We start from the raw sequence: 27,880 nt of genomic DNA on the forward strand, positions 1-27,880 counted from the left end.
GTTATTCATCACCGAGTATAATTCGATATCTTGAACCGCAAACTGGTGATATCTTTACGGCACGTTTTGTCGATTGCCATTTTAATGAAGATGAATTTCCAGCGTTAGGGGGAGGAATTAAACAAGTACCAAAAGATATTGCATGGTATACACCGTCTTTGTTATATCTTGATCCCCCTACAAATCAACGTGAACTGGAAGTTCATAAAATTGTACATTTACAAAGTTTGGCAAATCAATTACCAGATGCGTTCATAGATACAAAAAGGGTGACAAAGTCATATATCCCCGCTGCAAATGCACCATCAAGAGTTGAAATTCCTAGAGAGGAACTTGATGGAAACAAAGCTAATGAACCTAAGGTTCAATTGAAAAGGGGGAGGCCAATGGGCTCTAAAGATAAAAATCCCCAAAAGAAAAAGAAAATGGGAGATGAAAAGGTTCATGAAGAACTAAATAAAGAGAAAAGTCCTCAGGATGATACAGAAAAATATGAGGTTTCGATTAACTATGCCCAAAATGGAATGTTATGGTATAGAGATGAAATCGATGATGATAATGGAATATTTTCTTTTTCTGTATCTAAAGAGATCGATCATGAAAAAGATGATCCATATCCAAGGTCCGTATCAGAATGCCAACATAGGCCTGATTGGGAGAAATGCAAAAAGGCTATGCAACTTGAATTGCTCTCCCTCAATAAAAGAAATGTCTTTGGACCTCTTGTCACTACATCTAAAGATATAAAACCTGTTGGTTGCAAGTGGGTATTTGTGCGAAAAAGAAATGAGAAAGATGAAATCACAAGATATAAAGCCCGACTTGTTGCACAAGGTTTTTCTCAAAGACCTGGAGTTGATTATGAAGAAACATATTCTCCAGTCATGGATGCAATTACATTCAGGTACTTAATGAGTCTAACAGCTTCTAAGAATTTAGAAATGTACCTTATGGATGTAGTGACAGCATATTTATATGAATCATTGGATAATGATATATACATGAAAATTCCAGAAGGATTTAAGATTCCTGAGGCATTAGACTCTAAGTCTAATGAAATTTGTGCGATCAAATTACAGCGATCACTTTACGGATTAAAACAATCCGGGCGCATGTGGTATAATCGCTTAAGCGAATATCTATTGAAGAAAGGGTATGTTAATAATGAAATATGCCCATGCGTCTTCATAAAGAAATCTCCATCAGGATTTGTGATCATTGCTGTATATGTTGATGATCTAAATATAATTGGAACTCAAAAGGAGATTGATGATGCAAGAACTCATATGAAGGAAGAGTTTGAAATGAAAGATCTTGGAAAGACTAAATTCTGTCTCGGGCTTCAAATAGAGCATTTCCAAGATGGAATATTTGTGTATCAATCAAATTATACGAAAAAAGATTTTAAAGCGCTTTAATATGGACAAAGCGACTCCTTTGAGTACTCCAATGGTCAACAGATCTTTGAATGTCGATAGTGATCCATTCAGACCTTGTGAAAATAACGAGAAAATACTTGGTCCCGAAGTACCTTATATGAGTGCTATCGGTGGACTCATGTATCTTGCAAATTGCACTAGACCGGATATTGCATTTGCTACGAATCTACTTGCAAGATACAACTCATCCCCTACTCGCAGGCATTGGAATGGGATAAAACATATTCTCCGTTATCTTCAAGGTACGATTGACTTGGGATTATTCTATCCTAGAAACTCTTTGGTTGGTCTAGTTGGTTTTGCAGATGCAGGATATTTATCAGATCCACATAAGTCCCGATCGCAAACTGGATATGTTTTCACAATTGGAGGAACTGCAATCTCATGGCGCTCACAGAAACAAACTTTGGTCGCCACTTCCTCAAATCATGCAGAAATAATTGCTCTTCATGAAGCATCGAGGGAATGTGTATGGCTCAGATCAATGACTAACCACATACAAGAATCAAGTGGAATAATCACCAAGAAAGAGCCAACAACATTATTCGAAGACAATGCTGCTTGTGTCGCTCAAATCAAAGAAGGTTACATCAAGAGCGATAGAATAAAGCATATACCTCCAAGATTTTTTTCCTACACTCAAGAACTCGAGCAAAAGAAGGAAGTTGATATCCAACATATCCGCTCAAGTGACAATGCAGCAGACCTATTCACAAAGGCGCTTCCGACTACCACATTCAGAAAGCATATTCACAATATTGGAATGCGTCATCTACGAGATTTATAAAGAAGGATCATACATATCTTTTCGAGGGGGAGATTACGTTACTATACTCTTTTTTCCTTGTCATGGTTTTTATCCCAATGGGTTTTTCCATGACAAGGTTTTTAATGAGGTAGTACGTAACTCGTCAATGGTGATGGATAATCAAGGGGGGGTATTATGAAATAGAATTGTGATTAATCCATCACAAGACACATGTTAGGACACTTGTTTTTGTAATATTACACCAACTTCCACTTGTCATTACCACAACTAATAGGTAGTGACTCATGTGTTTTGTAATGCACTATAAATAGGAGTTGTATAATAAGAATGACATATATAAGTTCCTTGATCAAAAACACTCTCAAAGTCTCTCTCTCTTCTCTCCCTCTCTCTCTCTTTGTTAGTTCTTGTTTTCTTTACAAAGTGTTACAAAACACAAAGCTTATAAGTGTTTTGTAGTCATAGTTCATAACACTTCTCTTCTACTACTCTTTGTTTTCTCTTGTCTCATACACCATTATATAGTGGTTTCTCGACAAGAGGTGTTTTTTTCTTTATTGGTTTTCCTTTCATGTTCAAATATCTACATGTATTAACCATATTTTAATTACTTTTACCTGATAGGATAAAATCAATACAACAAACACGTCACTCTTGAAAAGGAAAAAAATTACATAAAACGTACGAGAATGGATTTGCAAATCACTCGTAAAACTGACGTAAACAAAAAACGAAAGTACATAGAAATATACTCGGATACTTGCAATCTTACTCTTGTCCAGTAACCAATATACTGATCGGCTAAATATTCCGTATAGAAGATTCTACATCGTCCTCACTTGGAAAGGATGAGATTTTTGATATATCTTCGAGATTGTGTATACAATAGTATCCTCCAAAACGTCCTCATTTGGAAATGATGAGATTTTTGATATATCTTGGATATTGTATATAAATATTTTGTTTCCAAAATGGCGTGAGAAGAATAATAAGTCAAAAAATTTGTTGTCAAAAAAATAAAAATAATAATAAGTCAAAGTGATTAAATGCAATTCAAAAAAAAAAAAATGTGACAGAATTGATGAGAGTAAGAACACATAATGTGTTAAAGAATAATTATATTAGACTCTCATCATTATAATGGTACAAGATACATCAATTTATATAGAGATGAGTTTCTTAAACTAAGATAAAGATAAATGTAAACTAAATATTATTTATACATGTTTGATAATGCTAAACTTCCTAACCCAATATTAACATTTATCTAATATTTTCTAGAATAATATCTTAATGATTTCTATTTTTGGGTTTGTCATCTCGACCGTCGATTTCGGTCTATCGTTCTCCATCTCCTAATAAAATGTACTCTAATGCTGAAAAACAACACAAAGACTAGAAACAAAAGGAAAAATTTGATATATATAGACATTCCTCCATCACCTATATCATATATCAATTATCAAAGAAGAAACAACAATATCAAACTTACTTTGAGTTTTATATCTGTTTGTAAAAGAAAAAAATGGCAGGAAAAATGTGTATGATGGTGATGGTGATGGCATTGATATTGATGGGATGTCGTCTAACAGCATGCGATGGAATGGCTTCTAATGAAACAAAAAAAGACCAGTTGTCGAAGGTGTGTTACAAAAATTGCATGACCAAATGCGGCCAAGATAATTACCAGTGTCAGGACCTCTGTTTCGGCGTTTGTGATCCCAACAAACGCCCTCCTGCACCACCGTCTCTCAAGTAAGTTTTGCATATTCATTCCTCTTAAACTATTTGCTTCGTTAATATCTGATAAAGCATATTGTATTGATATATCATAATATGTATATGTGGTCTTAATTTGCGTTGATAGTTGATACAAAGGAAGGATGCAATAATGACAAAAGAAGGAATGACTTGTTTGAAGACTTGCCCTACTACCCTTTTTTAATTCTCATCCAAACTAGTCACTTCTATCGTGATCTATAATTTTCATACCAAATCCATGTATTGAGATTGTTATAATTATCGAAGACTTATGATTGTGTTATACAAATATACATGGTTCTTGTGTTTGTCAAAAGTCAACTAAAACATTTATAGATCTTGATAACTATGGATGAATATAGTTTGAAAATAAGATCATACAAAGGTGATTGAAAAATCATATTTAATTTTAATAATAATAATATGATATCAAGTATTAGTTTTCCGATTTTGATTGGTTAACAATTAAAAAAAAAATTAATTTTAAAATTTTGATCATAATTAATGATTTTTTTTTTTTTTTTACGGTTTGGAAGCTAAGCCACCCAAATAGAATGTCTCCAAAGATATTTCAGATTAACCCATTGAGTTGTAAAAAAAGAAAACTAATTAATTATATTGACTTTGTAATTACTATTGTACCCTAATAAACTAATTTATTCCAAAGAAACACTAAATACCAATGACATTGTGATGCATTTTTAACAACTTTTTTTGTTTTTAACAACTGAAACTTTTATTAAACGGTAAAAGGATAGTACAGAAAGTCAACCAACCAAGGAGGTGGTACAGTATACAGTGAATACATAAAATTAATAGTAGAAGCGAATTGGGAAAGCATTTTTAACAACTTTTATGTTAGTTTTTATAGAATAAATGTCATTTTAAAAATACAAATTTCTTTTAAATGAGGAAATAAATTTTGTTTTTTTTGTAATAGATTTGCCAAGGATTCGTTTTTTTCAATCTTTATAACTAAAAGACTAAGGGGGCGTTATTGGATTGTGGTTTTTAAAGGAGTTTGATGTATTTAAGAATCAGGTGTTATTCAATTGGGTATTTTTAAAAATCCATTAAAATCTAGTGTTATTCAATATTTACTGGATTTTGTGTGATTTTGGATTTCAACGTACTTTGCTTCTAAAATATGAACAAACACAATACCACACTTTTCTCAATCATTTCATTTTCTTCTCCTCTCTTTAGATGGATCTCTAGCCTTTGACATATTATTGTTTGATTTTTTTTCTCAATCCTTTTATATAATCACACTTATTCATCAGATATGTATTATTTTTGAGAATTTTTTTTTTGTGTTCTTTAACTTTTTTTTCTGGGTTCATGATCTATAACTTTTTTTTTGGTTTATGATATAATCACACTTTTTTTTTTCTGGGTTCAATCTCTGTTTCTTCCTCCTCAAACCCTTTGTATATAATCACACTTATTCATCATATCTGTGTTTTTTTGTATTCTTTAATTTTTTTTTTCTGGGTTCATGACATCTGGGTTCTTTAATTACACCAAAAATCTGGATTGAAAACAAATACAGTTTAATTCAAGTTTTCTATGACATGCGTAAAAGTCTGGGTGTTATTAATTTAATATAATTTTGGTGTATAACACAGTTTATGGATATATATATATTTTTTTCTAACAATAACTTTTTAAAAAATCCATAACAATCACCAAAAATACATTATCAGTGACTTTCAAATCCACCTTATATGCATTATAAAGTCCACACAAATGCATTAGACTTTTAAATCCACTAATGTCCTGGGTTAATTAAAATCTATTAAAATCCTCAATCCAATAACACCCCCTAAAACATTTTACTTGTTTAACATTTCAAAATTATCAAAATACAGAGTTGATGGAAAAGTATCAAGCTATATACATAAAAATATAATTATTATTTTGGTTATATAAATGTTAATTTAAAAAAAAATCGAATTATGAAATATAAATACAGTGATGTTGGTCCAACAAAAAGGCCCAAGAAAGGGAACATCAAATATGAAATCCAAACAAATAGATAATGGGCCTTTGGTTGATTAGCCCGTAATACCCTAACATAGTTTTTAAGGGTAGAGATGGAATGGAAGAGCATATTTAAATGGCCAATTAGGGTTTTTCTCGTTGTCTCTCTCACCAGTCGTTCGGAGCTATTCTTAAGAGAAGTCATTCAGATCGGAGATACGCCTAGCAATCTCCCAGCATGGTTCGTCGTTCTCTCTCTCTCTCTCTCTCTCTGTTCTAGCTTTTGTAGTTGTTTACATCTACATCGTTTGTTAGCTCGATTCTCAATTCTCTCTGTTCTAGCTTGGTTTGTGTTAGTGATGTCGAGAAATGTTTAGTTGTCTTCTGAGTAGTTTAGTTGGATTGATTCGATAATTCGTAGATCTGTCCTCCTTAGATCTCAGATGTGTTGTTGCTCTAGGTCATGATGATGATGACATATATTTGCATTTGGCAGTGTTCTTGATACGGCTCTATCATTTGTTTTGTTGTTTTTTTACAGGCGAGGGGTTTGAAGAAGCATTTGAAGAGGCTCAATGCCCCAAAGCACTGGATGCTTGACAAACTTGGTGGTGCATTTGTAAGTCTTTTTAGTCTCTTCTTGGCTGATTCAGTTTATATTTCTCTCGTTGAGTTCTGTGAATGACTATGTTCTTCATTTTTTTTGGTTACACACAGGCCCCAAAACCATCTTCAGGACCTCATAAGTCCAGGGAGTGCCTTCCCCTTGTCCTTATCATCAGGAACAGGTTGAAGTATGCTCTTACCTACCGTGAAGTGATTTCCATCTTGATGCAAAGGCATATCCAAGTTGATGGTAAAGTGAGGACTGACAAGACTTACCCTGCTGGTTTCATGGATGTTGTGTCTATCCCAAAGACCAATGAGAACTTCCGTCTTCTCTACGATACCAAGGGACGTTTCCGTCTCCACTCCATCAGGGATGAGGAAGCTAAGGTTTGCGCCTCCTCTTCTCATTGTTTAGTGTTTTTCTTTTAGATTGATGCTTTGACCTTATGAGAACAAGTTCTGTAAGATGTGTTGTATCAATATTTCTTCTGTAATTCTCCCTGTGCAGTTCAAGCTTTGCAAGGTCCGATCTATCCAGTTTGGGCAGAAAGGCATTCCCTACCTGAACACATATGACGGACGCACCATCCGTTACCCTGACCCGCTCATCAAGCCCAATGACACCATCAAGCTCGACCTTGAGGCCAACAAGATTGTGGAGTTCATCAAATTCGATGTTGGTAATGTTGTGATGGTTACAGGAGGTAGAAACAGAGGGCGTGTTGGTGTGATTAAAAACCGTGAGAAGCATAAGGGAAGCTTTGAGACAATCCACATCCAAGACTCAACAGGACATGAGTTTGCAACAAGGTTGGGGAATGTGTTTACCCTTGGCAAGGGAACCAAGCCGTGGGTGTCTCTTCCTAAGGGTAAAGGTATTAAGCTGACTATCATCGAGGAGGCCAGGAAGAGGCTCGGTGATCAACAGGCTGCTTAATTTTGTGATTTCCAGTTCCTTGTTATGCTTCGTTAGACGTCTCATATTTCCTAGACTCACTTCGTTTCTTTTGGTTCTCTGCTCAGTTTTGGAACTTCTGTTAAGTTATTTATTTCAAGAGTTGAAAAAAACTTCAAACATCCTCGTTGTGTCCTTTCCTGTTTTCTACTTTCCTGTTTTCTACTTTCCTGCATTTCTACTTGTCTGGTTATGGTTGCAGCCTGCAGCTCTTGATTTCATGGTTGATAATATTGCTTATTGTATTTTGGTGATTAGTTATATACATTTATGGAGAATTGGCAAAATAAAGAAAAATCTTGTTTCTAGCAGAGGTTTAAGGTTGAAAGAAAACAAGATTAAAAGGCCTTAGAGCATGTTGTTTCCTAGCCTCCATTCTAGTTCTTGCTTTATTTGTTAGGAGGAAAGCCTTAGAACATGTTGATAGAATACAGGGTTCTCGCAGTATGAAGCCTCTGAGTCTCTGACCATTCCATCTTTCAACTGTTTTCTCTTTTTTTACAAAGACAAAAAAAACTTGATTCCAATACAATACAACATTATAAAACACAACAGAGCTGAGCTAACTGTCTAAAAGGATACAATACAATACATGTTACAAATCCACCCTGCAAGAATTCGCTATTGGTAATCAGCAGGTGGTTCGTTACAAACATGTCATAAGTGGCTATTTGTGTCTGTTTACCTTCATTTTCTTCCCGTGGTTGTGCCTTTGAACAGCTCGTTGATACGGGCCTCTATGTCCTCAACTCCATACTTGATGTACCTGTCTGCGTTTTTACCTATATCACCAAGGTTCTGGAACCTTCCAATGAAGTTCCCATATGCCGGTACCAAAAGCCTGGCCAGTGAGATTTTCAGCTCTTCTCTCAGCTGCTCATCAAACACTACCCACGTCGAATGCACTTTACATGTCTCATCAAACTGAATATTGAACTGCTTCAGCTTCTCCTTCATAGTCTTCCCCAAACCGTTCATACCTGACGCTGTATTATCCACCTTCAACAACCCCAACATCTTATTCCATGAGCTTCTCTGATAATTCATATGGTACTGTCTCACTTTAGCGTTGTGTTTCCGTATCCAATCATCTCCTAAGAGCAATCCTAGGTCTCCATCTTTCACCTTCTGAACAATGTATCTCCCATTGTTCATCAGAAACACATAACACAAGGCTGGATCTTTGTACACTTTGGACTTCACTTCCAAGTTACTCTCTAGAAGCTCCATGATCCAAGACATCTGTACAGTCAACAGAGTTGAATCTTTAGAAGGGACACCATTGCTCTCCTCAAACACTAGCTCTAAAGTTTGCCTGGATCTGCATGCCGCACGGAGGTAATTCATCACGTAACGAGTGATCGGATGAAGACCACCGCCTGGAACAGCAGCTTTAGCTGGATCTCGCCTGATCAGATTCTCAAGCTCCATAAATATACCTCTAATCGACTCTCCCAATCTTTTCCAAATAGTCACCGCTTCATTTCTAAGAACTGAGCAAAACTGATCAGAGAACACAGACTCGAACTCAGGCATCAAATCCCTCATCGTCTCGAACACGTCAAGCACTTTAAACAATCTCTCAGGTGATCTACTTCCTATAGCAATAGCATCCGCGAAATTCAGAAGCTGAATGGTAGAGCCACGACATACCTCCATAAACGAGAGATCAGCAGCAGATGAGAAACCAAAGAAGACACGGTCACAGAGTCTACGTTCACTAGGAAAAAGAATACGAAGAGCGACATTAGCAGCTTTGATCCACCTATCAATCTCATCTTCAAGCTCTTGCCAAGGCATCTTATGAACTTCTTCAATACTAAGCTTCTGTAACCCTAACCTCGACAAGCTCTCTTCTAAAAACTCTCTCCTACAAGCACTGTAAACATGAGAACACATCTTACCAAAACCAGCGCCAAGCATACGCTTAGCCATCTCGTGCAAATCGTTGATCGTCGCCGACGGGAGAGCATCGATGATAAGATCGTGGTCAGTGAGTGGCTGCGCCACTGGGATCTGGATATTATCATCACCGTCGTTGAAATCTCTGTCGTTGTCATCTTCTTCTTCCTCAGAGTCGAAACGATGATTCGTCCCACCACCAGCGTCTCCCTGAGGATTAAGTCCGAAAGACTCAGCTCCACGCTCCATAAGCGACCTAAACTCTTCTTCGATGCGGAACATAGCTTGCTGCATCATATCGTCGGCGCGTGCTAGACACACGCCGATTGGTTTCTCAGAAGCCAGAGGACTCCACTCTCTGATGATAGCAACTAACTCATCGATCGTATCGAGAAAAGAAGCTGAATCGGAAGGATCGGACCAGATAGGTTGATCCGCGGCAACGAAGCGAGAGATCTGAACGTCTATTGAATTGAGAGCTCGTTCGAGTACAGAGACTCCGGATCCATCTTCTCCAGCTTGACCTTCGGCTAGCTTTTCGCGGGAAAACCGACCGTCGAAGTTGGAGAAGATCTGTAAGATATCATCGGCCATGGATTCGTTATGGCCAAGTGTTTTGGCTATGTGTCGGGCTACAGCTAGTAACTTCTCTTCACCATTCTCCGCCATGGTGTGGAATCAGTGTGGTGTTGAGCTTATTTTTTCTGTAATCTCTAAGAGTCACTACTGAATAAAAAGGTCACAAAGCGAGATCGGCGGGGAAAGCAAGGAATCGAAGACGAAGAAAGTTCCAAGCAAGGAAGAAGACTGGATGGATAGAAGAAGAAACCTCTGTGAAGTGACGAATTTGCCCCTTTTAAGACAGACGTGATCTTTGACCTGGCCGCGTTGTTTGAAAAATGGCACGGGCGTGTAATATTGCGATAATTTCTGCTGTCTTTTTGTGAAAATCTCGCTTTCGTTAATATTGACGTCTTCGTGACTTTTCTGTCATTGCCTCATTGGTCTCGGCTCTTATTGTTTCTAACCGGGTGAGGAGATAAAACCGGCCGGTTTACGAGTAAGGTTGGTGGTTTGATGGTTCAATTTCTCCCTCGATCAAACTCCCTAAAACTTTTCAGGAAAGAATATCTTTTGCGGCTTACCAGAAAACAATGGGTATGACCTACGAGGTCAATGCAAATTCAGTCAAAGATTGCTTCTAGAAAACTAATTTATAGCAACTATAAACAAAGAAGAACGTTTACCAAACTCATATATCTTTTGCGGCATACCAGAAAAGTGAAAAGTGAAAACAATGGGTATATGAGGTCAAATGCAGATGCAGTCAGGAGATGCTTCTAGAAGAAACTAATTTACAGCAACTAACGAAAACAAAGAAGAATGTTTTTACCAAACTCTATCAGATAGATACAACATATGAAAATGGAAACTACTACACTTTTTTGACAACAATTATTACGCAATGTGATTCTGTGCCAAACATGGATTTGGTATGGTTATGCCCAAAATGAACATCGTTCGTTCACTCTATGTAACTCTTTTTTTTTTTGTTAGCTGCTCTGCTTCTCTCTATCGTATTGGCTACTCTCTTCTGCAACCTTTGCCCAGACGTTGCCCATTTTTTCTGCGTATCCAACCTGCATCCACAACCCAAGAAAACAACTCTTTATTTTTCATACTGCACTCTATTCCTTTACTAGCAGATTTATGTATTCCTATTCCCTATTCACCAGCATTATCATTCAAAGCTTTCACCATTCACTTGCCTACAAGCGGGCCATGAATGCCTTCTTTACATTCAATTTTATCAACTTCTCCACTCTTGAAATCTCACTAAGAATGGAATCACACATTTGTTGCTTAACCTTAATAATCTCCTTATCATTCTTCACTCATTCTACACAGACACACTTCTACTGGGCAATAAGGTTTCATCCTTCTAATGGTTATGTGCTGCATACTTATAAATAACATACCTGGTTAACAACAAAACCCTTCATCATGTTCATGAAGTCTGCACGCCTTTCTTTGTCCAACCTCTCAACCTCAGATCGATTGTTTTCCTGCAATGATACAAATTTACAAATAGCACAACCAAAAAAAATCATATTGTGTCCGTACATCAGCACAAGTTGTGATATGCATAGAGTTATTACTGAATACCTTGATCCGCTCATACTCTCTGATGGCAACATTTTTTGCGTCCTCAGTGACCTTGATGGTTTCTTTTAACTCTTCTATTTTCCGGATCCTTGATTTGTCACCGCCAAATACCTTTGAAGATGCGGCCTCTAGCTTTTCAACTCTTGCTTGCAGCGAAGGAAGCTCTGATAGAAGAGTTTGCACTGTCAATAAAGCACTAGATCTGTCTGCAAATGCGCCTTGGACAGCCATCATCATGCCAAGGTACTCATGGAGTGTGTCCTGAAATGAACAATTCAAATACAAGAACAGCTATAAGGGAAGCTAGAAGTCCAGCAAACTTTCCATATATAAGCCGACAGTTCACTAGTCTTAGTCTACGATGAGGATACACGCTAAGCATCAGGAGATTTTAGAAATCTGTCAATTGCTTAATCATAATAATCCTTTATTTTCATTTATTTTATTTGATAAACAGCAATGAGGCAACTGTATATTTTAGTAGTTCAATAGATATTTACCAAATGTTTGACAGTCTGGGAATTCAACTCCCTATAAAATCTGCTTGCTTTTACAGCTGCAGTGGCTAAATTCTTCATATCATTAGCACGGATTCTTTGGGCGTTGGAAGTAGCTTCTTCGTTCTCAAACTTGGTAAGCTTAATGAATGCTAATCCCAGTTCACCCATGGTTTCCCCCATGTCTTGCTGTGCCTTCACAAGGGATTCCGCCTACAAATAAATAATCCACAAAAAGGTTTGTTTCAAGCAGGATACTACATACTAACAGAATGATGCATAATTCAACAAACAAGGATTAAATTTTACTTGCTGTGAGGCATTGATAATTTGTTGCTCAAGATCATGCATCTTCTCTTTCTTTTCCAAGAATTCTTTATCTTCTTCAACAACAGGTGGTTTTGATCCACCCCAGTCATTAGACACTGATTGCCTCAGCTCCTTGAATAATCTCAGCAGATCCCTACCTCCTTTTGCAGGCTGAACCACCTCCTGCACTGGCACTGCAGAGGCTCCACCTTCACCAAACAACTGTTTTGGAAGCTTCACCGCGCCATCCAACATCCTAGAGGCCACATCAGTACTCAACTGTAACGGCAACTTCCCTTGCGCCTGAAGAAACGCTTTCAACTCTTCACTGTTCCTGATCACAGGGTGTGCACTTAGCCTGCGCAAGTATTTCTCCAATGCAACTCTTCTCTGCTCCACAAACTCTTGTTTCTGCATTACTTGGCTCTCTACGACGCTCTTATCTGGACGCGGTGGTATGCAGAACCCTCTATACGACTCAGCCAATCGATCTGCCAATGTGACAACATCTCTGAATCTTCTTCGTACGCTGAACTCCGATGGGCCACCAAGGTGAGGAAGATTCGTTCTGGTCGTGATCTGGTAAGTGATGTAAGTGTTTCCTCCAACAATTGAATTTGAAGTCTCCTGCTCTTTCTGAGGGCTCGATACAGTGATCTTGATGTAATCAGAGCTTGAAGAAGAAGGAGATCTCGATAGTGAATCTGAGAATTGACTATGAAGACTACTATCCTCTGCTCCGTTAATTTCACTATCCGAGTTCTCATCAAAGGGACTAAAGATAACATCTGCATAAGATGGAGGCTCGATGTAGGAGTTATCGCTGCTGATCGGCTTAGAACCGAAACTGCTGAAATCTTGATAAGCCGACGGCGGCGCAAGGAGTGGATCAGAATCAGCCGGAATCATGACAGTTGGTGGCGGCGAGAGCGGGTCATGGACGTTGGAGAGTGTTGACATAGCGCTACGATAGCCAGAGTTCGATGTATCGCCGTTGACAACGCTTTTCTTCAGAGGATCGTCACCGCCGGCGTCGCCATCTACTCCGAGGTCGAGATTCTCCATATCCTCCCTCTGTGAATTGAGATTGGTCTCTTCGAATCCATCGGCATTCTCCGAGCCCATCATTTCGTCTTCTCCGGTGTAAGATTCTAAGCTAAATCGAAAATTAGGGTTTGATGATTTGGGGGAAGAAGAAACGGAGATCGCCTGAAATGTGATGCTGAGCGACGGTGGCTAATCGCGCATTAAAAGAAACCGGAGTGGCTAAAATGCGCAGGTGGGGACTATGGGAGCAGGCGACTAACGTGCACACCGTTGGCGGATTAGGGGTGGCACGTGAATATGGTGGCTTAAAGTCTCGTCCAAAATTCAATCTGCCAATGAGTGTGACACGTGATGAAGAATCTGACTACAGTAACACGTAAAGGGCTTAAGTAAAGGCCCATTAAGAAACCCAATCTAAAATTCTTTATCCTTGATAGAGACAGACATATAACCGCAACCAAACAGGCAGATTAGGTTTTGTTTAGTATTCTAGTTTAGCAGCTTGCAGAGGAGCTTCCCCTGATCGAATCCTGAGTTTAACTGCAACTGAGTTGTGTAAAAAGGTCAAACAAACTCATAAAACACTTTCGAAAAAGGTGGTTTTCCGACAAAACTCTTATCTTCTTCTCAAAAAGAGATGTCTTCCAAATTCGGGTTAGCGGGTGGGATACCGGAGCGCCGTGTTCGACCCATCTGGGATGCAATTGATTCTCGTCAGTTCAAAAATGCTCTCAAGCTCGTCACTGCGCTTCTTTCTAAGTACCCTAAATCACCTTATGCTTTAGTAAGTGTAACCCATCATCATTGGCTTTTTTTCTTTGTTTCTCTACTCTGTTAACGGGAACGTAATCTGATTGGAATGCTGTTGCATTTAACAGGCGCTTAAAGCTTTGATTCATGAGAGAATGGGGAAACAAGATGAGGCACTCTCTGTTTGCTTGGATGCTAAAGAGCTTTTGTATAAAGATGATTTAGCTTTGATGGATGATCTCACTCTTAGTACTTTGCAAATTGTATTGCAGAGACTTGATCATTGTAAGTGCACTCGTTTAAATAAGAACTTGGAAACCTTGTGGTTTATAACTTCTTGGTTATATATATCTGATACGTTTGTTTAAAATTTTGTATCAGTGGACTTGGCTACTAGTTGTTATGCTCATGCCTGTGGCAAATTCCCTAATAATTTGGAGCTTATGATGGGGCTCTTCAATTGCTATGTTCGTGAATATTCTTTTGTGAAACAGCAACAGGTTGGTCTTTCTTTTGGATGAACACTATTCTCGGTTCTGGTATCATCAGTCTTTATTTCTCTGTTCTTATGTCTTGCTTTCTGACAGACAGCCATGAAAATGTACAAACTTGCCGGAGAAGAAAGGTTTTTACTTTGGGCAGTTTGTAGCATCCAATTACAGGTACTGCCTCAATTATTTCCTCTCCTTTTTCTTTGAACAGTTTGGTATTTCTGTTGCTTACAGTTGTGACGATTTTTGACAGGTGCTATGTGATAAGAGTGGGGAGAAGCTGTTGCTTCTGGCTGAGGGTTTACTTAAGAAGCACATTGCCTCTCATAGTATGCACGAGCCAGAAGGTAAATATACTTTTCCACCAATTTCTTCTTTTGTACTAGTTCTGGAACTATTTCAGATTTCTTCAGCCTTCCTTCTACTTGAATTTTCAGCTCTCATGGTGTATATCTCTTTGCTGGAACAACAATCCAAATACAATGATGGTCTAGAAGTCCTTTCTGGAGATTTGGGATCTCTTTTGATGATTGAAGTCGATAAACTACGGATACAGGTAGGTTCTACGGCTTTTTGGCCGGAAATACCACTAAACTTCATGCTTTTTGTATACCGTAGACCATAGAAATAGTACATTTTCCCTAGTTTTGAATGGAACGTATCGATATACATATATATTAGTATACGTAGTTTATTGCTGTATGCTCACACAAAAACGCTCTCACTTTAAGCTGACAGGGTAGACTCCTTGCTAGGGCAAACGACTATTCTGCCGCTGTTGATGTCTATAAAAAAATCTTAGAATTGAGGTATGTTTTCAAGGCATGAGCATCTCAAATCTCAGTGTTTTTAGAGTTGGGAATGTTTCCAGTATTATATCCGATTGGTTATATGAGTGTTTCTCTATCTCAGGCCTGTGCATATCATGCCAGGATACTAACATTGAATATCTCTTCACTTGGCAGTCCAGATGATTGGGAGTGTTTCCTGCACTATCTCGGCTGTCTGCTTGAAGATGACAGCATCTGGAAATACTTTGACAATGTTGATCAAATTCATCCAACAAAGCACATAGAATGCAAATTTTCTCACCTTACGGAAGAAATGGTGATCATATTACCCACTTGCCTGGCTTAATGTTTCAATTCTTCGTTTGCTTTTTTCTTAATTTCTGACTTATGTATAATCTGTTGTCCTTTCCACTGCAGTTTGATTCTCGTATATCAAGTGCTTCAGATTTGGTGCTGAAATTACAGATTGACACTGAGAATAGTAATTTAAGGGGTCCGTACTTGGCAGGACTTGAGATTGAGAAGAGAAAGTTCTTATTTGGGAAGAAGAACGAAAACAAGTTACTAGAATCGTTACTGCAATATTTTCATAAGTATGAAACCCTTTGGAGTTGATCTTGTTTTTTTATCAACAAATCATACTCATTCTTATATCCCTCTGATCTTGTGTCGCTTTGCATGCAGATTTGGTCATTTAGCGTGCTATGCCTCCGATGTTGAAGCATACCTACATGTACTATCCCCAGATAAAAAGACAGAATTTGTGGGAATGTTAGTGAAAAATTCCGACTCTTTTTCTGAATCAGCAACCAAAGTGCTTGGTCAAACAACAACTATTCTCAAAGTCCAAGAACTGACGGGAAACATTTTTGAGCTCCCTATTGACGGTGTGTTCTCTTACCTTCATACTTTTTATGCAATTTCCTTTTTGTAACTGCTTATAAAACTAAATTTCGAATCTACAAGCCATGTTTCTCTTTTGTGATAGCCTCTTTGAATATGTTCATCTGAATCTATTTCCAATTCGATTTTTCCCTCAATATCTAGAAATTGAAGCCTCTGCTGTCAAACTGGCAAAGTTATACTGCCAAAATCTTGCTCTTTCTAAGGACTTGGACCCTCAAGAGAGCATGTTTGGGGAAGAACTTTTATCTTTGATTAGCAATATGTTGGTCCAGGTACTTTCTTTTGTGTTCAACACACTCGCTTTCCTTGTACTCCATAAAGGATTGTTATATATTAATTAACCTAACTATTGGTTCCAGCTATACTGGAGAACTCGAAATTTTGGCTATCTTGCTGAAGCTATCATGGTTCTTGAGCTTGGCTTAACCATCAGAGGGTCAGTACACCATATATTCCCCTGCTGCTTTTGTTTTAAATGCCAAAGGATTTAACATGGCTTTGATAGGTCTCCATTTGATTATTAATTTTTGTTTCCACAGACATGTCTGGCAGTACAAGATCTTGCTGTTACACATATATTCATATGTTGGTGCTCTTCCGCTTGCATTTGAACGGTATTCATAGCTCTCAGTTATACTTGTTTTTGCCTGGAAACAGAAAACACTTATTCAGCTCGTTTTACTGATCCACCTGTTTATCATCTGTTAGGTATAAAGCTCTTGATGTGAAGAACATCTTGACGGAAACAGTTTCACACCATATTCTACGTCAAATGTTGGAATCTCCCATGTGGGTGGACTTAAGTAACCTCCTAAAAGACTATCTCAAGTTTATGGATGATCATTTGAGAGAATCTGCAGACCTTACATTTCTTGCTTACCGCCATAGAAATTACTCAAAAGTAAAACAATTTGATTTCTCTTCCAAATTTTTCATTACCATATTCCTGTGGGCAACCGGTTCCTGTCGTGACTTATCTGGATTTACTATTCTCAGGTTATCGAATTTGTCCTATTCAAACAACGATTGCAGCACTCAAACCAGTACCTAGCTACAAGGGTTGAAGCGTCTGTCTTGCAATTGAAGCAGAACGCAGACAGCATTGAGGAAGAAGAGGTAATTCATTCAAGTTCTTATCATGGAAATTACCATATGTCCATTTACTTGATCCTCTCATGTATCTAACGTTGCCTGTATTTTTGTTGTAGCGTGTTCTTGAAAACCTGAAATCTGGATTTCAACTTGTGGAGCTCTCGGATGAAATTGGATCCAGGACACTGAGGTTCAATGAAGATATGGAAACACGTCCATGGTGGACACCTTGTCCTGAGAAAAACTATCTACTAGGTCAGTATATCCTTCACATTAGTTGTTGTTTATGATTGTGGTGTTATTCTTAATATCAATCATCATGTGTAGGTCCGTTTGAAGAAATTTCTTACTGTCCCAAAGAGAATGAGGTACGTTTGTTTATATTCATACATCTTTTCTTGGGGATGGATGCAATCTAATACTGATTGTATTTGTTGGTTGTCTATAGAAAAAAGATCGTGAAGAAAATATGAAACTAGCCATCCAGAGAAAGTCCCTTCTACCTCGGATGATATATCTCTCTATTCAGTGCACGTCAACTGCATTAAAGGAGAGTGTTGAAACCAATGGGTCTAAGGGTGACACCAAAATCAGTGGAGAACTTGAGTGTTTGCTGGAGGAATACACAAAAATGTTAGGGTGTTCTCTCAGTGACGCTGTAGAAATGATCACAGAGATCTCAAAGGGTGCAAGGACTTCTGAGGTTAGCTTTTCTAGTCCTATCTCCTTCCGCCTGCACTCATTTTAACTGGTCTTATTGTTAGTAAGTAGTAACCTTGTTGGAACATCTCTGTAGAGCCTTGGTTCAAATTTGGTGGAATGGTTGAATTTTGCTGTATTTTGGAATGGTTGGAGCCTAAGTTCCCACGAGCATTGGCATGTGTTGAACTCCCTGTTCGAGAGGCTTATTCTCGATAGAATCAGATCAATGGGATCTTCAGACATGAGTTCTTGCTATTCTGATGTCCAGGTCTTGGTTCAGATCATCACTGAACCGCTAGCGTGGCACAGTCTTATTATTCAGGCCTGCACCCGCTCGTCTCTCCCATCTGGGAAAAAGAAGAAGAAAAATCATCAACAACACTCAGATCAATTATCTTCCTCCCCCATGTCACAAACAATCAAAGATTCTATACAGTCATTATGCAGCACCATACAAGAAGTTTCAAACTGGATACAGAATCAACTGGACAATCCAGAAGATGATCAGGTGGAGAGATTTCTGTCAACTCTGAAGAGAGCAGAAGACGCAACAGGAGGACCGGGACAGATTCTTGGGGTTCTAGAGAATGTCATCGCATCCAGCGAAGAAGCAGAGGTTGGAAATCGCATCTTTGATGCACTTAAGTCGTGGAACACGGCAGATTCTGCACGTAAAACAGTCATGGCACAACAAAGAGTCCTCCGTGAGTTTCTCCAGATCTGTGAATCTAAGAGAAAGCAACTTGAAACGGTCAAGCAACAGATGTCCCATGTTTGATCTTGAATCATTATAACAAACACTTGAGAGAATGATCACTGCTTTTCTTGGCTATTTCATTTTGGGAAATACATTCATGACAGGAACAGAGATTGATTGATGTTTAAATACATTTTGAAAAGAAAAAAAAAATGAAACAGGATCAGCTTAGCTAATTAAGCATTTAAACTGCTTCTATATTGGAAATTTATTAACTCGTCTATTGATTTGGATACAAAATAAAAAGCAAACCATCCCAATAATGCAGATTCTACAAACTCGTTTTTAATCAAATGAAGAAGAAATGGTGCTAACTAACTAAATCAATTGTGAGACCAAGACCAAGGGGACACTATACTCTTGTAATCAAACTTGCCGTTCAAGAAACCATCACCACCCTTCTGGTTCCTCACTTGTTGCTGCACTACCAAGACTGAACCCTCCGAGGCGAAAACACTCCCAGCCACGGTGTCTCCGATGACTCCAAGCTGGTGTTCCTCGCTCCACGTAGACAGCCCTTCCAGAATCTTTGGATTGATCCCTTCTCTCCTCCCGGTTATCCACAGATCGTAGTCATTGACGTTCATTGCTTGAATCGCAGCCAACGTCTCAGCACCGTTCTTGACAACAACCTCCTTGTAACTAACCCTAGCGTTGCTCTCGTTCTTGACCCAGAACCACGTCACCACCCCATCGTCCAGCTTCTTCTCCCTCTCGTCCTCTCCTTCGTGGTTGTACGCCAAGAACCTAACCACCGTCATGGTTATGTCCGGGTTCTCCGTCATCCTATCAGCCAGATGCAGAGCTTCTCTGTTATCAGCTCCTCCTAAAAACAGAACCACTAAACGGTGCATTTCTTGCCTCGTATGGCTTGATCGAGCCACGGCGTTTTTAAGTCGTCCCTTCTCGTAATAGATACAAACGGAGCAAGGTGTGTGTGCCAAGACGTCTTCGTTTACAGATAGCATACCGGAGTCACGTAGCTCGGTAAGGGCTGCGTCTTGAAGACGCTCTTTCTGATAAGGTAAGAGAATAAAAGCGGCTTTCTTGATCAAGGCAAGCTCGCAAATATCTTGATACATGTGACGCTTTGGAGCATAGGCGGTGTAGTCATGCAACGTCACACACTCGCTTCTTTTCTTTTCGTACAGCTTAAAGGCGCTCTGCAGCTGGTCTATTCGCTTGCTCCTCGTATGCGCAGGCTCTTCCCCATCCATCTCGTACTCTTCCTCCTCCTCCTTCCTTCGCTTCTCATTTTCAATAAACAACGGTTGAGCACGCCCCGCCAGTTCCATCAGCTGGATTGCGAATATAGACAAGGGACTAGTTTTAGTGGGATAGGCGAAGTCGAGAAAAGTGACCAAGCCAGTGAAGGTTTCGAGGTCGGAGACTGCAAGTACCAGTCCCATCTCGGTGTGTTGAGGAGTGTGCTGAATTGTGCGGTGTTTGCTACTTCTATAAGGCCGAGTGGGATCGTATAGGAAGCTGATGATTGGCGCTGTTACACCCGTGACCACAATTGCATACAAAACCATGACACTATAACCCGGTAACCCTACCATACGTTTGTCTATCCAATGCAAGTAGAGCAAAACTTCGATCTGACCTCTCAAGTTCATCATTAAGCCAAGCGTGAGACTGTCCCTGGTGGGGACTTTAAAGAAGAGAGCAGCGGCAGTGGAGGAGATGAACTTGGTAACGAATCCGACGATGCTCATGTAAACGAGAGGAGAGACCTGTTTGGGCCAAGTCTCGTCGGTAAGTAAGTAGACATTGGTTTTTTGTCCCACCAAAGCAAAGGAGAAAGGCATTAAGAATTCATTAATAAAGGTCTCGCTCCGAATTGCCAACGTCGAACCCAACGGTGGGCCATGAGGCACCACCAGCCCTAGCCAAATAGGTCCTACGGCTATAGCCATACCGAACATGTCAGTGAAGAAAGCATAGACAAGGACACCCATGAGAATCATGACGGTGTAGTTTTGGTTCACGAGTCTTCCCGAAGGCGTTTGAGCGACAATCCAATCAAATTTGCGTTTCACAACCAAAAGCAAAAAGGCGGCCAAGATGGCCGCCGATATGAGAAACCAGATAACAGAATATGCTCCTCCTCCTCCGTCAAACTGCGTCATGGCTTCAAACAAAACAAGCACGTAGATCCCTACCATGTCTCCAAGGAGAGTCACCGACATGGCGAACTTGCCCACTTCTGAGGTGAGAAGGTTCATGTCTCTCAAAACAGTGTAAATGACCGGGAATGACGTGAAACCCAAGGCGAACGTGACCCCTCCAATGGACGAAGCCTTTTGCAATCTTTCATCCATTGTGTCTTTTAGGGCAGCACCCGTGCCTCCCACGCAAGCAATCGGTACCAAAACACTGATGGCAGCAATGTACTTGTGCTTTCTTGGTGCTTTAAAGATTTCCCCAACGTCCGTTTTTGCAGCTGTGAGGAAAAGGAAGTAAAAGAATCCCAACAGTCCCAAGTTTGCGATTATGTAATTCGAAATCGGTGGGAAAAGATAGTAATTGAAGTTTCGGCTTTGTCCTAACATGGACGGTCCTATCACCATTCCACCCTTCAAAACACACGCAACCATTTTTGTCAATATTAATTTGCACCACAATGGATATACATTATGATCTATTAAATAATAAGGTCGAAGACTAACGATGATCTCGCAGACTATACGAGGTTGACGAAGAGGTCGAAGGATGAAGTAAACGGCTTTGATGAAGAAAATGATGAGTATTGCTTCAAGCAAAAAGGTTGAAAATGTGTAATTCATACCATTTTCGCCTCTGAACATTCCGAACGGTTGTTTATCGTGAATCTCCCGGCAAACCACTGGAAGTCTGGCGGAGAAGACACGACTGCTGACGACCTCTCCGGCGGTGGTTGGATTCCCCGGCAAGAATCCAAAGCGGGCAGGCAGGACACTCCTGTCATCACTTGGGAAATACCTAACCATACGTACGTACACTATTCTCTCAGATCACGATAACGCTCATCGATGGAGAGAGTGAGAGAAAACACTAGATCCATGACTCATGTTTCGTTTTCGATATATGTGGACGTGCGTCATTTTGGGATCAATTCTAGTTTTCGCTTACTCTTCACTTTTTTCCTTATTTCCTTATTATGAGTTTTCTCACATAAAAATAGTTGACAGTATAAATGTTTTATGCATGATCTATATATTTCACTCTGTAACCACGGACGCTATCTCTTCTTGAAAATGCACTTTTAACGATTTGTTTTGTACTTTGGTTATACTCGTTTAAGAATATTTGTTCTTTTTTCCTAAGATTTGAATATATATATAGTATATGGTATTGTATGTTTATATGCAGTACATGTAGAGAAAAAATGAGAAACTAATACCACCGAATCTCCTAGCTTTCATTTTTGCATTGTTATCAAGAATCACATGTGAGGTCAAATATGTCCGAAAATTATAATCTCACTCATTCCTTACATCTTGCCATACTCCTCCAAAGCTCCAATAAATGTGTTTATACTCTCCATTCTATATAGGATGAGTTTTTAGTTGATAAAAATACAAAATGGATGGATGAATTTAGAAGCAATAACATAAAAGGGACCGGGACGTGCAAGGTACGGCCGTGGTAGCTGGCTAACACAAACTCCCATGCATATAATTCTTGAAGATAAGTTTTTTAAATTCTTAGATATTAAATTACATTTCATACATGCCTTTTATTTTCATAATAATAATACGTTTTCCAAATTTAAACACTATTCAAAAGTTGTAAACCAATTTCTAAAAAAATATTTTATCCATAGAAAAATAAAAAAAATAAAGTTGATATTCATGAAACAAAAGCAAAAAATATATACCACAGTTTGTTAAATAAAATGGATAACTTGTGATGAAATTTTGTTGTTGTTGTTGTGGACATATACCTATTTCTTGTAAGTTGTAAATGATAACATTAACACAATAGTCAATAATAAATTCTGAAATAAAAGAGAAATGGAGATCCCACCTATGCTCAATATTGAATGCATCACCGCTTTTTGCGTTCTTCCACAAACTCAAATCTTATACTTTCCTACATTTTTCATTAAAAAATCAATAAATATGTCTCAGAGTTTTGTCTAACCGGAGACTTGTGGCCGTGCTGAGTTTGAGTCGTCATCGACAAAACAAAACTTTCGCTACCAGTATCGTACAAAATTTTATCTTATGCAGTAGCGCGCGCACAACTACACTATATAATTTAGACGTAATTCATTGAAAAGTAGTCCGACAAATTAAGTGTCTACTATGGTCCACTGACCTCATGAGTACTGTTAGCTAAAACGAAAATTCATAAACCTTAAAATATAATTTAGGTTTAACGCTCTCCACCATTTTCCCTGTTAATGTATAAACTATATCCCCTCTCTCTGTCTCACCTCCCTATTTGTTAGTGAATAATACATTTATTAATGTGGGTATGGGAATGCATTAAAAGTGCCGAATATATTAAATTGGGGGACCATTTTCGAAATATATTGTAACTTGGGGGCACTTGAGACTGACTATAAATATACAGCAAGGTATCTAACTCTAAGTACTTAACATTACAACATATATTAAAACACATATGTAGAAGAAGGTAGAGTAGTAGAGAAGTAGCTGTAAAGCTCAGGAGGGATAGCGCCATGACTCAACAACATTTGTATGTTTGCATATACATATATATGTATGGTTGTTGGCGCTATCCATCCTGAGTTCCATAGCTTCTTCTTGCTTATATGTGTGTATATCCTACTTCGTTGAGCATCTTGCCTTGTATACAAGAGATGGTAACGGGTAAGGTTTATCATTATTTGTATGTAATATTTTGAGCTTTTTATATAAGAGGACAGGGAGACATCAGATTCATTCACCATAATTTCACTTTTCAGATGTTGAATTGTAAGAAATAATAATCACCTAACTGAAATTTAAATTGTATGGAGGTGTTGTTTTGGAGAATGTGAGAAATTTTATTTCACAGTTATGATCAATTTGATCTTAAAACAAGTGGATAGGAAAATAGTATGGTCTACTTGGATTTTACACATCTAGACAGTTAATTAAGAGCCAAGAGTTACAGTCTTATACAGGTTAAAAGTTGTAAAATCTGTGCTTGCTTCTTAACAGCAGTCCACTACTCTTTCTATATAATATCCGGTTTTGGTACCATATGTTATCCGATTTTGATAAAAGGGATTCTTGAAAACCAATTCCAAATTTCTTGGATTTTGTTTCTCGTCTCGCCACATTTACAACATAATCTCCGATTCTCCATTCACATTTTGCTTTGGGAATTTTCATTTTCATTCTTGGTTCATTATTTAGATTTGCATTCGGAATCAAACTGAAAGCTTATGTGGACGAAGAAAAAAAAACTTCTGATAATTTCATTAAAGGAAACAGACTAGCCTCAAGGGCTAGCCAATCCGGCATCTACCCAAAAATCATGGCTTCTCAAAGTTAAAACTTTCGGAAAACCCACGTGGAAAAAAACAAAATATACTTCCGGAACGTCATCATATCCCGCCGGGTCAACTAGACTCAATTCAGACATCAACTGCAAGATTCTAAGTGACTATTATGTCGCAAATGGCATAAAATACATAGACTTTTACGGGACACCCTTCTCTTTCGTCTTTGCGATCTATATTGAGTGATATTTTTATTTTTATTTTTTGGCTTTTTTTTTGTGTGCAAAGAGTGATAGAACTATATATCAAAAACTTGTCTTTTGTCAAAAACAAGACCCATCATTTGTAAATATAGCCTCGGTGAGTGAGTTAGCACTAAAAATCAACAACTTAGATCTTTGAAATGTCACCGCATACTTCATATTAGACAAAAGTGCCTAGCAATCCCCAACTCCTGCCATTTCTCGTGGGACATATGTTGTTTCTATAAAAGAAGTTTGAGAGAATAAATATAATAACTCCGAGAATTGTAAAGGGAAGTGTGTTTGCCTAAATGAATGCATACACAATACAATGTGAAAACAACATATGACTTGGTTTGTTTGTGTTGAACAGAGTCAAAAAAGAAAGGAAGACAAGCAAGAAAGAGACTTCTGGTGAAGAAAGAAGTAAATCAAGATGAATGACACTCACCTGAAATCATCATAGCACCAATTTGCAATGCAATTTGCAGTTAATTTTTCAGCTTCCTTCAATAAAACAAAAACAAGAAATTTCACATTGAGAATAGCATAACATAACATTAACAAAAAAAAAGATAAACTGGAAGTGCATAATAAAATAGATCCCAAAAGAAACAGAACAAGTAGGGAACAAAAGGGGTAATTTTGCTCTCAAGGTCAAAGTGAACAAAAAACCTACCTCTTTTTTTTTTGTTTCTCCAATATGATGATTCATAGAACATTTTTTCCCCACAAATCAACGCAACATTTTTACTAAAATTCCCCCCTCAACACACACAAAACTCTTAGAACACATAACAGCTGATTCGTTGATCTCTCTTTCTCTCAGTATGGACGAGACCGGTTTCCCCCATGGTGGTTTCTTTCTGGCCCTGAACCATAGTTATCTCTTCTTCTGTCTCCCCCACCACCACCATAGCCACCCCCTCCTCCTCCTCTACCACCGCCTCTGCGCAGTTCACAAAAGTTTTGCAAGGACCACGATATTATATCAGACAGACCATCTAATTAAAAACCAGCTTACTACTGAAAATGAAGTGACCAAACACAACAAGGGCGAGTCTTATAATGCATGGATAACCTACAGTTAAAGATGCAACTTATATGGGGAAATGCTAGAAGCTTAGAAGAAGCATGAACAAAAAAACCCTCACTTAACCCTTTCTGCCAGACCCATAAAGCAGAACCCCATTAGGAAACAAGTCCCATACAGTCTTAAGAGACAAGGAACACAAACTTAGCATAGCAAAAGCTCATATTCCCAACCAAAATTATACAGCAAAGAACCTAAAACAACTACAGCACAAAAATCTAGTATTGGTTACAGCTAAATGGTAACAAAAAAGTGCTGATAAAAGATCAGGACAGCTACCTCTGGTCAAAGGTAGGAGGACGGGGCGCAGACTTCTCTGCCATCGTTACACTAATCTTGCTGCCTCTCATTTCGTAATCTACAAAACATTCCACCACCATTCACCAAACAGAACTTTTAAACAATTTTATAGATAGACACAAGTTCTATAACACATACTGTTGAAAAAGCCGCCAGCGGAGTGTGCAGCACTAGGATCTTCATAAGCCAGACAGGCGTCACCTTTAAAGTTACCCTTCTCATCAGTGTAAATCTTGATATTATAGGGCCACTGATCTTTATAACCCCGCTTCTGCTTAATTCTTCCAACCTATAATAAATCCAACATGAAAGTAAACACCCAATCAGTACACAAACAAGAATTCATGGCAAGGAAAAATCTTGTTCCAAGATGATAAAACACAACAGAAGTAAAAGAACAGTGTAATTACTTGGCCAATGCCACCAAAGAGATCCTTGAGTTCATCAGTAGTCACACCCGAAGGTAAATTAGAGATGTATATTCTAGCATTATCACAAGTATCATCACAATCCGCATCGCACTGCTTGACTTGGGTGCGATTTTCAGTAGGTGCTTCTTCATAACTAGATTCCTGCCGTCGAGGAGCACTACTACCACCATCATAGCCACCTCCCCTACCACCCCGACCACCAGGGCTCGGTGCATCATTGTTATAACCCCCTCTTGGACCACCATATGAAGGAGGGCCACCAGAATAGCTTGAAGGCGGGGGAACTGCTTCCATTCCATACCCCGAGGGTGGAGGATAACTTCCAGAACCATCATAGGATGGAATAGCTGCAAGAGGAGGAGGAGCCTGACCATACGAACCATTATCTCTCGGTTGACTAACACTACCATAGCTACCACCACTCCTACTTCCACCATCATATCTACTACTCTCATAGCTCCTACCACTATCGTTTCTACCTCCACGACCACCCCCACGATCACTGGCACCTCCACCTCGGCTATATCCACCACTTCCACGATCACCACCAGCACCAGAACCAGCACCAGAAGGAGCAGGTGCACCACACTTGTTACATTCAACTCTCCTTGCAAAGTTCACGTTCCCACAACTAGACAAACAGTGTTGAGGGTAAACAACTTCAAGACATACTTGAAGAAAAAGAATTCAACAGCTAATCCAATTTAACTACATAGAAATAAACAATGGATCCCATATATTAATGCAATCATTACCTAGGGTTCGGACAACGCCAATCTCCATCTCTGCCGCCACCATCCCTGCCACCACCACCTCTTCCGCTGCCGCCGCCTCCTTGATATCCACCACCTGAATTAAATCGAATTATCCAACAGATGGTAAGAAAACAAAGAGTTAACAAAAGCAAATACGCAAATTATGAAGAAAACTAAAGAAATCGTAAGGGTATATCAATCAGATCTGGAACAATCTCAAACACAAACCTCGATTTCCTCTGCCGCCGCCACCGTAACCACCGCGTCCGCCGCCACCGTAACCACCTCCGCCAGAGGAACTGCGTCCTCCATACCCAGCATCACCGCCTCCGTAACCTCCACCTCCACCTCCGCCTCCGCCGTATCCATCACCACCGTACGACGGGATAGGCGCACCTCCGCCGCCGTCTTGATTGTACATCCCAGCCATGACCTAGGGTTTGCGATAGACGAGACCAGAGAATTCTTTTAACGAATTGAGAGAGAGGCTTTTAATACGTTAATATAAAATTTCGCGTCCTTGTATTTATATTTCTCTCATAAATAATAAATAGTTTGGACATTATATTTCGCGTCATTATTCTTTCCTTTTATTACACACATTTATAAATCTTAAATTCTTATCTTTACCGACCGGCTCCCAGAAAATAACTGGACTTGTTTTTTTCATTAAGACGACGTCGTTCTTAAGGC

General features: G+C 38.9%; 5 protein-coding genes and 1 pseudogene across 9 annotated transcripts; 2 read left to right on the forward strand and 4 right to left on the reverse strand.

Annotated features, from left to right (window-relative positions):
- The first annotated feature begins 6,052 nt into the window (after positions 1 to 6,052).
- On the forward strand, positions 6,053 to 7,638 carry LOC104735567 (small ribosomal subunit protein eS4x). The gene is made up of 4 exons (XM_087471585.1): positions 6,053 to 6,193; positions 6,494 to 6,571; positions 6,670 to 6,948; positions 7,070 to 7,638. Exons 1-4 carry the CDS (start codon positions 6,191 to 6,193, stop codon positions 7,496 to 7,498), a joined length of 789 nt encoding a protein of 262 aa, XP_087327711.1. The 5' UTR covers positions 6,053 to 6,190; the 3' UTR covers positions 7,499 to 7,638.
- Positions 7,639 to 7,959: 321 nt separating this feature from the next.
- On the reverse strand, positions 7,960 to 10,411 carry LOC104735577 (exocyst complex component EXO70B1 pseudogene; annotated as a pseudogene). The gene has a single exon (XR_015570840.1). The product of XR_015570840.1 is annotated as an exocyst complex component EXO70B1 pseudogene (transcript).
- Positions 10,412 to 10,660: 249 nt separating this feature from the next.
- Positions 10,661 to 13,709, reverse strand: LOC104735597 (sorting nexin 2A). Its single transcript, XM_010455420.3, has 5 exons — positions 12,391 to 13,709; positions 12,085 to 12,294; positions 11,585 to 11,845; positions 11,398 to 11,484; positions 10,661 to 11,058 (listed from the first exon to the last, which is right to left on the reverse strand). Exons 1-5 carry the CDS (start codon positions 13,516 to 13,518, stop codon positions 10,972 to 10,974), a joined length of 1,773 nt encoding a protein of 590 aa, XP_010453722.1. The 5' UTR covers positions 13,519 to 13,709; the 3' UTR covers positions 10,661 to 10,971.
- Positions 13,406 to 19,035, forward strand: LOC104735588 (N-terminal acetyltransferase B complex auxiliary subunit NAA25). 2 transcript variants are annotated; one of them, XM_010455407.3, is made up of 19 exons: positions 13,406 to 14,221; positions 14,316 to 14,472; positions 14,569 to 14,687; positions 14,775 to 14,849; positions 14,932 to 15,025; positions 15,116 to 15,234; positions 15,417 to 15,487; positions 15,644 to 15,785; positions 15,887 to 16,062; positions 16,154 to 16,356; positions 16,517 to 16,647; positions 16,735 to 16,811; positions 16,915 to 16,989; positions 17,084 to 17,276; positions 17,372 to 17,491; positions 17,584 to 17,722; positions 17,795 to 17,835; positions 17,916 to 18,170; positions 18,264 to 19,035. In XM_010455407.3, exons 1-19 carry the CDS (start codon positions 14,075 to 14,077, stop codon positions 18,945 to 18,947), a joined length of 3,018 nt encoding a protein of 1,005 aa, XP_010453709.2. In that variant the 5' UTR covers positions 13,406 to 14,074; the 3' UTR covers positions 18,948 to 19,035. The 2 variants fall into 2 exon arrangements, with proteins under 2 accessions (XP_010453709.2, XP_019092748.2); XM_019237203.2 differs by having other exon boundaries at positions 13,917 to 14,221; positions 14,779 to 14,849.
- A 59-nt stretch (positions 19,036 to 19,094) lies between these two features.
- On the reverse strand, positions 19,095 to 22,083 carry LOC104735605 (cation/H(+) antiporter 25-like). The gene is made up of 2 exons (XM_010455431.3): positions 21,599 to 22,083; positions 19,095 to 21,505 (listed from the first exon to the last, which is right to left on the reverse strand). Exons 1-2 carry the CDS (start codon positions 21,896 to 21,898, stop codon positions 19,250 to 19,252), a joined length of 2,556 nt encoding a protein of 851 aa, XP_010453733.1. The 5' UTR covers positions 21,899 to 22,083; the 3' UTR covers positions 19,095 to 19,249.
- Positions 22,084 to 24,735: 2,652 nt separating this feature from the next.
- On the reverse strand, positions 24,736 to 27,766 carry LOC104735613 (transcription initiation factor TFIID subunit 15b). Of its 3 annotated transcripts, XR_759479.3 has the most exons (8): positions 27,416 to 27,766; positions 27,188 to 27,281; positions 26,412 to 27,063; positions 26,140 to 26,290; positions 25,981 to 26,059; positions 25,288 to 25,557; positions 25,060 to 25,115; positions 24,736 to 24,850 (listed from the first exon to the last, which is right to left on the reverse strand). XR_759479.3 is itself a non-coding variant. In XM_010455445.3 (6 exons), the coding sequence occupies exons 1-6, from the start codon at positions 27,615 to 27,617 to the stop codon at positions 25,434 to 25,436; spliced, it is 1,302 nt and encodes a 433-aa protein (XP_010453747.1). In that variant the 5' UTR covers positions 27,618 to 27,766; the 3' UTR covers positions 25,122 to 25,433. The 3 variants fall into 3 exon arrangements, 1 of the variants encoding a protein (XP_010453747.1); XR_759478.3 differs by lacking the exon at positions 24,736 to 24,850 and having other exon boundaries at positions 24,863 to 25,115; XM_010455445.3 differs by lacking the exons at positions 24,736 to 24,850; positions 25,060 to 25,115 and having other exon boundaries at positions 25,122 to 25,557.
- Between the last annotated feature and the right edge of the window lie 114 nt (positions 27,767 to 27,880).

The sequence above is a fragment of the Camelina sativa genome, chromosome 2 (genome assembly GCF_030686135.1).
Source record: "Camelina sativa cultivar CO46 ecotype springtype chromosome 2, ASM3068613v1".
NCBI classification, from domain to species: Eukaryota; Viridiplantae; Streptophyta; class Magnoliopsida; order Brassicales; family Brassicaceae; genus Camelina; species Camelina sativa.

Coding starts and splice junctions, on each gene's coding strand:
- LOC104735567 (XM_087471585.1), top strand. Junction 6,572..6,669: donor ACAAACTTGGTGGTGCATTT/GTAAGTCTTTTT, acceptor GGTTACACACAG/GCCCCAAAACCATCTTCAGG. Junction 6,949..7,069: donor TCAGGGATGAGGAAGCTAAG/GTTTGCGCCTCC, acceptor CTCCCTGTGCAG/TTCAAGCTTTGCAAGGTCCG.
- LOC104735597 (XM_010455420.3), bottom strand. CDS start 13,518: ATGATGGGCTCGGAGAATGCCGATGGATTCGAAGAGACCAATCTCAAT. Junction 11,846..12,084: donor CCCAGACTGTCAAACATTTG/GTAAATATCTAT, acceptor TGTTCATTTCAG/GACACACTCCATGAGTACCT. Junction 11,485..11,584: donor GAGAGTATGAGCGGATCAAG/GTATTCAGTAAT, acceptor GTATCATTGCAG/GAAAACAATCGATCTGAGGT.
- LOC104735588 (XM_010455407.3), top strand. CDS start 14,075: ATGTCTTCCAAATTCGGGTTAGCGGGTGGGATACCGGAGCGCCGTGTT. Junction 17,836..17,915: donor ACTGTCCCAAAGAGAATGAG/GTACGTTTGTTT, acceptor GGTTGTCTATAG/AAAAAAGATCGTGAAGAAAA. Junction 18,171..18,263: donor AGGGTGCAAGGACTTCTGAG/GTTAGCTTTTCT, acceptor ACATCTCTGTAG/AGCCTTGGTTCAAATTTGGT.
- LOC104735605 (XM_010455431.3), bottom strand. CDS start 21,898: ATGGTTAGGTATTTCCCAAGTGATGACAGGAGTGTCCTGCCTGCCCGC. Junction 21,506..21,598: donor GTATAGTCTGCGAGATCATC/GTTAGTCTTCGA, acceptor TGTGTTTTGAAG/GGTGGAATGGTGATAGGACC.
- LOC104735613 (XM_010455445.3), bottom strand. CDS start 27,617: ATGGCTGGGATGTACAATCAAGACGGCGGCGGAGGTGCGCCTATCCCG. Junction 27,064..27,187: donor TGGCGTTGTCCGAACCCTAG/GTAATGATTGCA, acceptor CTGTTTGTCTAG/TTGTGGGAACGTGAACTTTG. Junction 26,291..26,411: donor TCTTTGGTGGCATTGGCCAA/GTAATTACACTG, acceptor GATTTATTATAG/GTTGGAAGAATTAAGCAGAA.